The sequence below is a fragment of the Acomys russatus genome, chromosome 16, assembly GCF_903995435.1.
Source record: "Acomys russatus chromosome 16, mAcoRus1.1, whole genome shotgun sequence".
NCBI classification, from domain to species: domain Eukaryota; kingdom Metazoa; phylum Chordata; class Mammalia; order Rodentia; family Muridae; genus Acomys; species Acomys russatus.
In genome coordinates, this window is record NC_067152.1 from 13,983,916 (window position 1) to 13,998,423 (window position 14,508).

Sequence of the window (14,508 nt, forward strand, 5' to 3'; positions counted from 1 at the left end):
CAGGGCTGTGCGTGTCAGTGAGTATATGGGAATGAAGAGACAGCGTTCGGGGGTCAGCCCTCTCCTTCCACTTGTTATGTGGCTGTCTTTGTTGTTCCTGCCTGTGCAGTTCATTCTCCAGGCTCTCTGGCTGGGGATTCTTGGTGACTCTCTTGTCCTTGTTCCCATTTTGCCATAGGAATGCTGTGATTACGGGTGTGTCCCATCAGATCTATTTCTAAGGATTTAACTAGGGTTGTCAGATTTACACAGTTTGTACTCACGGAGCCATTTCCCTGGCCCTTTCTGTCTTTATGACAGTTTAGTTTTCTGTGATGCAGATGTGTTTTGTCTGTTGTGCTTTGATGGGGTGACCTCTACTGTACAAACTGAATGTAAGTAGACATAGTATAAATGGAAAGTGCACAATGAGGGGCCAGGATCATGCTGGCCTTGCCTAGTCCTAGCTCTGCGGACCAGTGACAGTCCTGAGGCATCTTCAGTAATGGCCTCTGCTTCTAAAGAAGTGTCCAGGTTTGAGGCAACTTATTTTGAGTGCTAGTAGGATTTGCAATGATGATTTCACAAGAAGCTTAGTTGTGTGAGGAACAGTTTACATCCATGGACTCTGAGCCTGGGGAGCATCACCACCTGTTTTTCGGGCAGTATCTTAGAAAGAACATGGCTGTGGCTTTCATCTTTTAGTTGTGGGTGCCTGTACATGTTTTGTTTTGTTTTTTCTTTACTTGCATACAACTTAAATAACAAATTCTCCTCACCTAGCACATCTTTATCACTTCATAAGATCACATAAGAACACGTGCCTTATGACATTTGCTTTTATTTACTTTTTTTTAATACGATGAGCTTTTTAAAAAATTTTATTTTATATGCATTGGTGTTTTGACTGCATGTGTGTCTGTGTAAGGATGTCAGATCCCCTGGACCTGGAGTTACAGACTGCTGTGAGCTGCCATGTGGTTGCTGGGAATTGAACCTGGGTCCTCTGGAGGAGCAGCCAGCGCTCATAACTGCTGCGCCATTTCTCCAGCCCTGACATTTGCTTTCACTTAAGTTTTTTTTCCTTTCAATCTTTTTCTTAGATTCACATTCCAGTTTTCCTGATGGTGAACAAATAGACCCTGAAAATCTCCACTTCAACACTGATGAAGGCAGTGGAAGGTAAAGACATGAGAGCCGAGCTGCAAGCTACCTGGGCCCTGAAATCTGTTGGAAGTTGGTGCTCTAAATTTTCAGCAGTCAGATAATCAGATTTAGTCTCATTTTTTAATCATCTCTACCTGAAATAGCAATTCTGAAACTATTAGAAGGTACACAATATTCTATCTAGTAGGGCACAGTAGTGTAGGGGGGAAAGATTTTCTTCTAATGTAATGAACTAACAGTGTAGTGTTCAATTAATTTAGCAAATTTGTACATTAACAAAGGCAGCTTGTCTCCTATAACAGAAAGCCAGCTGAGTGCCAGAAAGTACCTAGAGACATTATGTGGGCTCTATCTTGTTCAGCATCGGTGCTCTTCTGTCTTTGGCTGGACATGTGGTTTAGATTGACATATTTTAAGTTTTTCATTAGTTTGTAGTTTCATTAAGCCAATATAATAGTGAACAGAAAAATTGCTTATGAACAGATTTTGTTCAATGGACACTTTACCTGAGTAACTATAGCAAATATAGTAACACTAGACTGAATCTTGTCTGAGATATGATGATAGACTAAATTTTTTTGTTGTTTTCTCACTTGTTCAAGTGCTGGCATACTGGCTAATGACATCTTTCAGTTGTGTGACCTTTACAAGGGTCATTTAAAATGAGTTAAGTCATTGTGAACTGGTTCTATGCGTGGTCATATGGACACAAATAAGATCACTTAAAGTTATTTTCTTTTATGCTTCCTGAAACATAACTGTAGTACAACAAATATTTTTGAACTGTATTTCCATTGGTTGGACATTGATTTTAGTGAATGCACTTAAAGATTTACTCATATTTTTAGTCTTACATCAACATGAAACTGAGCAAGGCTTTCTCTCATATTCCCAATTAGCCCAAACCCAAAATGATTGCCAAATTTTGCCATTTTGTACCTGTGTTTGTGTTTGAGCTGTTATATGTTTGGTGAAAGTTTTGCTTAAAGTTGGCCAAGAGACTGCTGAAAAAGCATGGATGTACATGCACGAGAGTGCTCTCGCCTGCTTCTTGTACTTAGTGACTCTTGTGTACTTCCGTGTCTGATGGCTAGCTGAATGCTGTGACTCATAGCTTGCTTATTTTTTAACAGCTTGCACTTTTTTTTAAAAAAATAAAATTAACTTGAGAAAATGTGCCTCTGCAGTTTATTGAAAGTGGGACCAGAAGGCGTTTTTTTGGTTTTTTAGTTTTTTTTTTAAACTTTAATGCTGTGGCTGTTTAGCAGTTAAGTCAAGGGCATTTTGATAAGAGAAGAGTTGGGCTTCTGTTGTCCTTTCTTAAAAAAAAAAAAAAAAAAAAACTAGAAGATTTCTTCATATATGATAGTGGTAGAACATATAGAAGGAACAATTCTTACCCCAACCTCTAGCCATCCTATATGCTAAAGTATCCAGGTAGGTGGTGTTTGCCTTTGGTATTTTGATACTTCTGAGAAAAGAGCCTAAAGCCTTAGCATGGTAGTGAGCACCTTATCCCTGAGCTGAAGCTGTCAGGCATACCCAGTGCTTCGATGAGAACATAAGCTCTTTTCCCACCTTGGCTGTGCCTGAGGGCGGGTAGGGAGAAGGGCAGAGTCATGGGGGAGCTGCCTTACACTGTTCTGCTTGCTCTGTCCTCTTAGCTTTTATGTTCCCTAATGATCAATCTTCCCTGCCTCTCTTTAAAAAAAAAAAAAAAAAGCCTTTTCTCTTTTTTTATTGGACATCATTTTATTAGTTTTCCTGTTGTGCTTTTTTCATATAAGGTGTCATGAGTGCATGTGTGTGCATGTGCACATGAGTAGAGGTCAGAGGACAGCCTAAGGTGTCATTCTTCAGGAGCCACCCACTTTCATTTCACTTGAAGTCTTTCTTAAATACCTATGGACTTTAAAATTTCATTTATGTGTTTGTGTATTTGGATGTCTGAGGCCAGAAGGGGCTTTGAGAGCCTTTGGAACTGGAGTTACAGGCTCTTGTGAGGTGCCTGATGTGGGTGCAGGACTGTGGGTACTTTTCACCACTGAGCCATCTCTCTCACCCTAGCTTTCTCCATCCGTCCTTCCTTTCTTTTTGTCAGGTTCTCACTATGGCTGGCCTAGCTCCACTGTGTAGACCAGGTTGCCTTTACATCTTAAGTGCTGGGATTAAAGACATGTATGTGAGCATATTGTTTTTTGGTTTTTTTGAGCATATTGTTTTTGAGGAACTTTGACAACTTGAGTCCTTTTGTAATCTTTGAGATAGACATGTTGTGTATTATCCCCAGTTTGACAAATGTGAGGAGACTGATGCTCAAAAGTTGGACATCATGCTTTCTGTCAGTTTATTTATTTATTTATTCACTTGAAAAAAATTTTTTTTAGTACACAGAGACAGGGTTTTTCTATGTATCCTTGCTTGTCCTGGATTCACTTTGTAGACCAGGCTGGCCTCAGACTCACTGAGATCCACCTGCTTCTGCCTCCCCAGTGCTAGGATTAAAGGCGTGTGCCACCACTCCCGGCTCTTTCTGTCAGTTTATAATGCTTAACCAAACACAAATAAAAAGCTTAAAGATTGTCCTATTTAGTTTTGAGATAATTTTAGATTTTTTAAAAGGATTTATTTATTTATTATTATGTATACACTGTTCTGCCTACAGTATACACCTGCAGGCCAGACGAAGGCATCAGATCACATTATAGATGGCTGTGGTCCACCATGTGGTTGCTAGGAATTGAACTCAGGACCTCTGGAAGAGCAGTCAGTACTCTTACCCTCTAAGCCATCTCTCCAGCCCCTAATTTTGGGTTTTTAAGAGTTAGGAAAGTTTGCTGGGTGTGGTGGCAGAAGCAGGCAGATCTCTGTGAGTTTGAGGCCAGCCTGGTCTACAAAGTGAGTTTAGGACAGCCAAGGCTACACAGAGAAACCTTGTCTCAAAAAAAAAAAAAAAAAAAAGGTCAGGAAAGTTGTGAGACTTCCTATATAACCTTGGCCTTGTTAGTGCATATACAAGCATACCATAGCAATGATCATGTAATGAATCTTTTAAAAAAAATACTTATTTTTATTTTATGTGCATTGGTGTTTTGCCTGCATGTGTGTCTATGTGAGGGTATCAGATCATGGAGTTATAGACAGGTGTGAGCTGCTATGTCAGTGCTGGGATTTGAACCCAGGTCCTTGGGAAGAGCAGTCAGTGCTCTTAACCGCTAAGCTCCTGTAATGAATCTTGTTTGCAGTACTTTTTTTTTTTTTTTTAAGTCAGAGTGTCATGTCCAGTCTTGTCATAGGTGACATGGATGACCTTGAATTTCTGACCCTTTTCAGCCTTCAGCCTTCAGCTCAGGAATTACTGGGATTATAAGTGTGTGCCACACATGCCTTACAAGTTCTGGGGTGTTTGAACTAGGGCTTGGGGTGCGCTGCCAACCAAGCTATACTCTTAGCACCACACCCCACTTACTCCTTGTGATTTGTATGGTTTTGAGATAGAGTCTCACTGTGTAGCTCTGTCTGGTTTACAGTAACCTCAAATTCATAGAGTGACATCAAGTTCATAGAGGCCTGCCTGCTCTGCTTCTCAAATTCTTGGATTAAAAGTGTGTGTTTCCATGCCTGGATCTAATAAGTCCCATTGAAGGATGCTTGTTGGGGCATGATCTGGTGCTTTGTATTTGATTGCTAATTACGCCCCCCACCCCCACAGGTCTGCCTAAGAAATTATTCCTGATTGGCTGATTAAAAGGCCTAAACCTGGGCCAGGGGAGAATGGGGTAGGTGTGGTCAAAGTTGAGGGGTTTGGAGGAGAGAAAGATCTTGAGAGGTAAACAGTTACCAGAGGATTAAGGAGGAAGAGGATCACCACGGGATAGGAAAGAGCCACATGGCCCCAGAGGAGGAACTCTGAAGTTCCACATGGAAAGAAATGGCCCAGATGAGCAACATTAGCAAGAATTTTGAGGCTGTGGACAGGAGGTAACCCAGTAGGAACTATTAGAAGCAGATGGCATAGGATGGAGGCTGAGAGATAATGGAAGGTAGTTTAGGAAGTTAGTATTTGCCCATACCCCAGATGAAATTAGGCTATTCTAAAATATATCAGGTGCCTATGTCTTTATTGATTGTGAAAGCAGATTAAACAATACTGCTGTAATAATTAGAAGCATAGCAATAAAGTTATTAGGCCATACCATTAAATTAAAGCAACAGTTGCTCCAAGCTCACCTTGTATTTTCCCTACCATAGTGAGACTATGTTATGTGTATCTGGCCTGGAATTTCCTGTGTATATCAGGCTGGCTTCCAACTCACAGAGATCTACCTGTTTCTGCCTCCTGAGTGCTGGGATTAAAGGCATGTGCCACCACGTTCAGCTATGATTTAACTTCTTGAGGAATTTGTATCTGAAAATCATGTTAGAAACACAAATGTAAGTGGTAGTGTGTGTTTATTGTTACTGTAGAATTGTCACTCCTCACCCAGTGGTCAGTGTGCATATAAGCTGTGTTTTAGACCATCTTGTATAGCCCAAATGTCATGGATATTGCAGTCCTCTTGCCTCAGCTTCCTAAAAAGTAGGATTATAGGCATGTGCCTCCATACCAACTAAATGTATTGGAGTTTTGTTGGGTTGTTGTTTTATTTGTTATTGATAGTTTTTCCCTAGAGAGAAAACATAGGTCAGTACAGCAGTTCAGCCCCGCTCACTGTAGGCTGTGCTCCTGTGTATATAATACCTAACCACACAAAGCCCGGATCACTGACTACTGTCTATTTACTTAGTTGTTTAACTTGAACACACTAATTTTTTTCTTCTCTTTTTTACAATCCAAGGTTTCTCTAAATAACTCTGGCTGTCCTGGAACTAGGTCTGTAGACCAGGCTGGCTTGACCTCACCTCTTCCGTCCTATGCCTCCAGAGTGCTGGGATTGAAGGTCTATTCTTTCTTTTTACCACTAAGTGATTTATTATTGCTGAGCTATATCTTTGTGAGGGAAAAAAACAAAAAGCTGCCTTGAGTATCACCTCTGTGTGTGTTTTTGAGATGGGGTTTTACACAGTGCCCAGGCTGGGTCAAATGCCTGTGCTCAGGCGGCCCTCCTCCCTCAGCCTCCTGGCTGGATGCTTGCCCCTGCACCCAGCCAGCGCACAGTTTTTGTAGTCTTTGTATATTTTGTCAAAATGCTTTCTCACTTAATTTAGGTTCTCAGCTTCCAAACCACCTTAGTTCCTTTCTTTCCTGTCCGCTTTTATTGTGACTCTGTGATTCACTGCTAATGCAGTTAGATTAATTGTTGTAGTCTGCATTCTCTCCCTCCACATACATTCTGGTTATTTTTTTAAATTTGCATACATTAAAATTTAGTCCTTTGACATATAGTCTTCAGGTTTTGGCAGATGCTGTGTGACCACCACAGTGCTACCGATAGCATTTCAGTCTTGCTAGGAATTCCCTGTGGTTGGACCGTTGTCAGTAAACACTCCCCAGAGTTCTGGCTGCTACTCCTGTTATTTGTCCTTTTAATTTTCCCTTTTCATAGTACCATATAAATAGATGTACACAGTGTATAGTCATGGAGTAAGCACAATTACGTTTATCCATTTATTATTATTACAATTATTACTATTTTTTTTTGTTTTGTCTTTGGTGACAGGATTTCTTTTTGTATTAGCTCTGCCTGTCCTTGAACTTTTTGTAGAACAGGCTGGCCTTGAATTCACAGAGATCCACCTGCCTCTGCCTCCTGGGTGCTGGGATTAAAGGTGTTTCCCACCAGGGCTGGCTGCTCAGAGTGTATTCTGTCAAGATGCCTCAGGATGGGGTTGGCAGCACCAGAAAGCCAGCAGTGTGATGTGTTGATAAGGTTCTAAATCATCTGATTCCAGGCAGCTGATGGAATTCCACAAAATATTGGGTTCTAGAAGCCTGAGAGGATGCCATCTCGGCCCAGGGTGCCACTGTAAATCAGTGTGCCGGGAAGGTCACCTGCTACGACAGCAAACATCACATTTGGGACCCTCAACCTTCCTGATGTGTCTTCATTTGCCTGGTTCATAGTTGCACCCTTTCTTCAGCATGAAACAGCAATCACAGTGCTTTCCTGAGCGCTGTGCAGGGCTGTAGTGAGTTCATAATAGAAACCCCAAACATGGAGTCAGCTGAGCTGAAGCTGGTCTTTGAAGCAGATTCATTTTGTACAAGACTGTGCCTGAAATCTGTGAATTTGGCCTAAGTACAGGAAGGTGGTGCCACTGTTGATTGCACTGAGTCATGTAAGTATATGTTGACTGTAAAAAGCAGATAAACTTTGTGAGAGGGACTACTGTTTTGTCTCCTGTCAGCAGCATCAGATGCCAGCCGGATCCTAGGGACACTAGATTTGTTAGTGTTTGAGTTTGTTTGCTTTTAGTTATATTTTCATACACTTGTTTTTATTTTCAGTTTTTGATATTCTTTTTAGTTAGAAAAGGAAGTAACCTCCAGGGTACCACTCTGGGAGGTGGAGGCAGGCGGATTGCTATGTATCTGAGAGAATCTAAGACAGCCAACACTACACAGGAAGTAACAGGTTTCACTGTGACATTTTTATACTTAGATATGCTTTGTTCTGGTTTCCCCTGTACCTCTCCCTGCCTTGCTGGTCCCTTCCTGCTTTTACAGGACATATATTCCCATTGTCCTGTTTAGGTCTCCTCTCTCCCTCTCATAATACCTTTTCTATTTCAGTGTGTTTTCTGTATGTGTCAGGGAATTAACTTATGCATTTGTATGAGTTTAAATCTAGATTCCACGTACAGCTGAAAGCATACTTGTCTTTCCTAGCTTGGCCCATCTCATTGTTTTGCAATTCCATCCATCTTCTTGCTGATGGCATCATTTGTTCTTTAGAGTTCAGTAAAATTCCATGCATTGATGCCATATGTATTTTTTACCTTTTCACTGTTGGCTCTAGGCTGGGTCCATATCCTGGCTACTGTGAATAGTGGGGGAACGGAGAGGGGATGGATTTGCATAAGTGGTAGGGCCTGTTCCTTTGTATAACCAGCAGTGTTCTAGCTGAGCCATGTGTATTTTTAAGTTTTTATGGGACCTCAATCTATAGTGGTTGCACCAGTTCAATGTTGGTAGTAGTTTTTGCCCTTCTGATGAGATGTGGTGCTGGTTCAGGGCTTGTCATACTAACCTCGGTGATCTTAAGTTCCAGTAGCAGTACATTGTATTCCTGGTTGGGATTACAGTGCCAAAGCAGTGTCTCCAGTGACCCTAAGCGAACAGCATCCTCCATGCTACACCTCAGAGACTATCTTTGTGTGCTTTTTAAAGCGACCTGCTGGGATTGAGCCCAGGGTCTTACTCGTGTCAGGCAAACGAGGCACTCACTGAGTGATGCTCCCAGATCCTCTCTTGTGCTTTTGTCACTTGGTTGTCCTTGTCCCAGGAAGTCTGCTGTTGCTTGGGGCTAGGGTGGGGCTGTCATTCTTTGATTAAGCTATAGTTTTAGGCAAAAGCTCTAGGTTGGGAAAGGAATTCTCACTTAACTTTCTATTCTGCAGTTGTAGGCCTGGTGACATTCCTGTCCCTTCCCAGGGTTAAGGTTTTCTTTCCTGTTGTCTTCCTTCAGCTCTAGTGACTACTCCCCAGTGTGAGGAACCACAGTCTCTGTCTCCTCTCTCACACACATACATACATACACACACACCAAAGTACCATGTAGATTCAACTGAGGACATTGGGAAAGGGCTATGGTGAGGTTCTGGGCCTTTTCCCTAGTCTGTAGTATCTGTTCTGGGTCTTTACCACAGTAGGTAGATACTAGTTAGGACCCTTCCTTGTCTTTGTTGTAGATTTGCAGAGAAAACCCTGCAAGAGTCCCTGACTCTGCAGTATCCAGGGCCTGCTGGGACGTTGTATCTTTCCACCTTTACTGTTTTACTCCTGCTGTTTCTAGTGGCTGCTCACAACTTTCTTTCTTGTTTGTTTGTTTGTTTGTTTGAGACAGGGTTTCTTTGTGTAGCCTTGGCTATCCTGAACTGACTTTGTAGATCAGGCTGGCCTTGAACTCAAAGCAATCCACCTGCCTCTGCCTCCCGAGTGCCAGCCTCTGCTCACAACTTTCAAATGGAGCAATAGCATGTCTCCTGTCTCCTTCCTGACCTTAGGATGCTTGATTTCTCCTTTTCAGTGGGCCGAAAAGTATTAGTTAACCTGGCTCTTTTCTCATTTGAAGAGTAGAAGAAGTGTTCCTTTAAATCTACATCACAGAAGATGAAAATACTGGTGTTTTTAAAAAATGTGTAAAACACACATTTGGTTAAAATATTGGGTCTTCATGTTTTAAGACCAGATCTTATGTTACAGCTCAGAATAGCCTCAAAACTGCTGATTCTCCCAAGTGTAGGATTACAAGAGTGTGCCATCATGCCAAGCTTGATAAGTGTAATTTTTTAAGTCATAATTCAGAGAATAGTGAACTATTTAAAATTTTTTAAGATTTTAATGGTTATGTTTTTAATCATGCATGTGTGTTCCTGTGTGCGGCTATGTGCATGTGAGTGTGGGTGTCCTCTGAGACTAGAGTGTCAGATCTCATGGAACTGGAGATTTTAGTCCTCATGGGCTACCCAGTGTTTGTGCTGGGAATTGAACTCAGGTCCCCTGGAAAGACAGTATTTACTCTCAAGTTGTGAGCCATCTCCCTAGCCCTATTTAAAATGTTGTATCTGACTTCTAACTATAGAAAATTTAGAAAACAGTCAAGTTTAAAGCCACCTTCAACAACATAGAAAACCAAACCTAACCACATGCTGGGTGTGGTGGCACATGACTGTAATCCTAGTACTCAGGAGGCAGAGGCAGGTGGATCTCTCTGAGTTTGAGGCCAGCCTGATCTACAAAGTGAGTCCAGGACAGCCAAGACTATTAAACAGAGAAACCCTATCTCAAAAAAACAAAACCTAACCACAACCTTGGAAATCAGGAAACTGTGAGAACTATTCTTTATGCATAGTCTTTCCATGGTGGCATTTTAAGACTTCCCATCCTACCTCTAGTTCTCACATCAGCCAGTGAACACTTGGCTGTCCAATCAATGTTTATAAAAGTTAAAAAACAAAACAAAAAGAAAATCAACTACATGAGGAAGCTTATGAGCAAACAGTAAGTACCGCAAGCCACTCTAGTTTATATCCATCACATTGCCTTGTTTGTGAAAACTTTTTCTCTGGCTGACACATTAGGCTAAGCCCCTGTTGCTTCCCTACCAGACCAAAACTACTGCACAAGTACTGTAGACAGGTGGTGTCGCTAGGAGAGACTGCACTGTGGGCTTGCCTCATTGAGTCCGCCCCGGCTGGTGTGTCCATAGCAACTTTGCTGGGTTGACTAGCCCTTTGTGTTCTAGCTATCATACACCACTGTGAAGACAGGGGCCTTTTCATCTGTAGTTACACTCCAGTTCGCACTTGGAAAGACGATTTCTCCAAACGGAGATCATTGACAGCTTTCCACATTTTCCCCCTTTCTCTAAAAAAAAAAAAAAAAAGGATCAGAAAAACTGGATAGTACCTGTGATTCAGGACCTGTTTTTTGCACCATGAGGTCAAGACACATCTTACCTGGAGATTCTGTGATGGGGTGTCATTCTGCAACTAAGGCAAGGGGAACACTAAATCCAACTGCTCAAGGAGGAATTCTTTGTTACTAAAGAATATTTAAACAGAAAAGAAATTAATTTATTTGAAATACAAATAAAAGTTCTTCAAGTTTATTCTGAGGCCAAGCAAAAGTAGGCTCCGAAAGCACAAAGAAGTGTCCTTTACTGGTTGTTCTTAGGGTAACAGGCATCTATCTGAATTCAGGTCATTGGGGTGGGCCAGGTGACATTATAATCAACTCAATGTCTTTTCTGTGCTGGGACTTAGCCCAGGCCACACACATTGGCAAGTGTTTTACCAAAGAAATTAGGAGTTTAAGATTGTTGTAGCCAGGCACGGTGGCACATGCCTTTAATCCCAGCACTTGGGAGGCAGAGGCAGGTGGATCTCTGTGAGTGCGAGTCCAGGACAGCCAAGGCTACACAGAGAAACCCTGTCTTGAAAAACAAACAAACAAAAAGATTGTTGTAACTAGCCAGGCATGGTGGTACATGACTCTAATCCCAGCACTCAAGAGGCAGAGGCAGGTGGATCTCTGTGAGTATGAGGCCAGCCTAGTCTACAAAGTGAGTCCAGGACAGCCAGGGTGACACAGAGAAACCCTGTCTTGAAAAAGATTGTTTTAACTGTGAAATACATCTTGCTAGTAAAGGAGTCATGGCGTGTTAGACCAGTGGTCCTCAACCTTCCTAATGCTGTGTGTGACCTTTAATACACTTCCTCCTTACTTTGTGGTGATTCCAACCTTAAACAACTGTTATGAATTGTAATATAAATATCTGTATTTTCAGATGATCTTCGGGGGTTGTGACCCACAAGTTGAGAACCAGTGCTTTAGATTCAAGTGTCCTACATAGTTGGCTTTACTCTTCTTTTACACTTTTTTCTGCACCTATTCCTGTAGACAAACCCTCCAGAAAGACTTAGATCCACCACTCACTTGATGTGAAGGGAAAGCTTGAGCAGTTGAGTGCAAAGATATAAGAATAAAATTGCTGGAAGTTTTGAGGAATCACCACGAAGCCAGGGCAGGTTCCATCTTCCCTACTGTCTCTTATCCCTGCACCCTTTTTCTTACCCCAGCTAAGCCAGTAGGGAAGCACAAGGAGCAGAAGCACCTCTGTGGGTGAGTGGGGATTGTTAGAGCAGCACTTAGAGCTGCAGCTCTCAGTACCCGTACCATCTCCAGTGCTGACACATATAGCCTTAATCCCAGCACTCCAGAGGCAGAGGCTGGTGGGTCTTTATGGGTTCAAGGACAGCCAGGACTACATAGAAATAAAGAAGAAAGCCTCTTGAAGATTGTGCGGTGGTCGGGGGGTGGTGGTTAAGTCTGAGGGATCTGCCTCGTTTAAGCACTGGGTAACTCAACTTTCCTTTAATAATAAGACAAATAACTGGTGGTTTTTACTTGCTGAGTTTTATTAAGATATTGGCAAAATTTCAACATACTCCTTACCTGAATAAACAGTTTTAATAAATAAAACATGAAGGATCACTTATGATTACAACTCAACTCAAAAGTGATCTGTAGAGTGGGTTTGTAAATCGTAACTTCACTCCCTTCACTCCAGAGAGAATTCTTTGCAGAGAAATGTCATGAACAAGAGAAAGCTTGTCTCTCACCAAAGAGCACCTAGAGATTACAATGATGTATCTGCATTATCTAATACATCACAGTTATTAAAGTCTTTCCTTTTCAAGAGTGACTGCTGTGTCAGTGTGGAGTCACCTCCCTCCTTCATGTTTCTAATTAGTGTAATAAATAGGCTTAAATAGTTAAAGTGCTGCTGGAGAATGAGATGGCAGTTTTGTGTGTTTTTTTTTTTTTTTCAATCAGCACTATTGAGCAAATTAAGTTTATAGGTGAAAAAGCTCATTGAGCAAATTAAGTTTATAGGTGAAAAAGCTCATTGAGCAAATTAAGTTTAAAAAATAAAATGATTGCTGGGTGGTGGTGGCACACGCCTTTAATCCCAGCACTCGGGAGGCAGAAGCAGGTGGATCCCTGTGAGTTCAAGGCCAGCCTGGTCTACAGTGCGAGTCCAGGACAGCCAAAGCTACACAGAGAAACCCTGTCTCCAAAAGCTAAAATAAATAAGTAAATAAATAATTTAGACCTTTTCCTCACAAAACTTGAGTAAGCCTTTGATGGGGAGGAAGCACTTGAAGCACAGCAGTTTGTCTGCATCAGGCATCATTTTCATCTGCCCCTTTGATGTTGCACTTCCTTCTGGCACAGTGTTCTAGCAATGGAGTGTGGTGGTGGTCATGGAAATGCAGTGTTGATGCTGAGCCACTGTAAATGTGGTCAGGGTTAGACTTAGTGTTGACATTACTGACATTGTCCTTTGAAATGTACTTTCAAGGCGCCTTCTACTTAAATGCAACATGGACTCTAATTGTATTACTTCAAGGACAATGGATGGCACTTGTAGGTAAAGAAAAAGTATATACATGTTTTTCTGTCTGACCTCTGTTGTACAGACATGAATAAAATTAATAGCCCCAGTATTTGGTGCTGTAATGTTGCCAACCTCAGATATCCTTCCCAATATACATATCTATAAAAGGAAACCTTTTAAATTAGGGACCGATGCCCTTTGCGACTCACAGTGAATGTACAAGGAGTGGTAACCTCGGTTGGTGACTTGAAGTCTGCTTTCCTATCAGATCCTACACTTTCTTGTTTATGTTTGTTTTGCTATTTCCTACTTTAACAAAACTGTTTTAGCAAGCAAACAAGTTGATGCAGATCATGTTAATTGAAAAAGTGATACTGCCACTCTTAAAGGAACGAGTGTAGAACTTTCACCACCACTAAATTGCACAATGAAATAGAGGTACAAAACACATAATTCACAGACTATACCTCAGCATGTACAGTTAATATATATTGTATAGATACTTTATATCTGTCTAATATTTTTACAATCACCAGATACAACATCATTAAATATAAGTTACATAAATGTATAGATACCATTAGTTAGAGGGTTACTTATTGCTTACATTAGCAAGCAGCAGATAAGGGCAGAGGATTTGAACTGAAGGGAACTACTTCCTATCACCAGTGGCATTAAGGTTTAACACTGCATTTCACAAAGCACTGCTTCTTGTCTGGTTATAGAACCAACAGCAGCGTGTATCAGGCCAATAACCACTACTTTATTATTATAGAATGTTAAAGGACTTACCTTACAAATGGTACCTAACTACCCTATAAATACACATGTTGTGAACAAATGAAGTTTTTTTTTTTTTTTTTTTACAATATTGGTTTATTAACTTGACCACACTAGAAATATTTTTCTCTACTTTCTAGAGAGCTAGTGAGAAATGGAGTTAACACTGCTGTGTAGTGAGACCTACAAACCCCAGACCTTTCAAAATGGGTCTGTTTGTCCCAGTTTTATCCACCGGTTCTTTAACCCACTGATAAAAAGCTTATCACCTCAGAGTGTTTTCTCCTCATTCTGATCAAAATCATTACAACAGATAACCACAGGAAAAAAATTTTTTAATGTACTTAGCTACTTTGGGATATGATGTATACCCATGTTCTTTCTGCTGCCTCTGTTTTCTTGTTTCCTTAGAAGTTTGATTTGAAACTGACCCTGAACCTGGTGGGTTGTCAGTAGATCTGGGCTTCAAAAAAAGGGCAGATGTGAGTGAGGTCCCGAGTATAGGGCAGAGCATCAG

The 14,508-nt window shown here is 41.3% G+C and overlaps 1 protein-coding gene across 1 annotated transcript in view; it reads left to right on the forward strand.

Annotated features, from left to right (window-relative positions):
• Positions 1-14,508, forward strand: part of Trim37 (tripartite motif containing 37) — a 130,838-nt gene that overhangs the window by 92,493 nt on the left and 23,837 nt on the right. Inside the window, exon 24 of the mRNA XM_051158226.1 lies at positions 1,083-1,161. Coding sequence (XP_051014183.1) covers positions 1,083-1,161 — 79 coding nt within the window. The remainder of the gene's footprint in view (positions 1-1,082; positions 1,162-14,508) is intronic.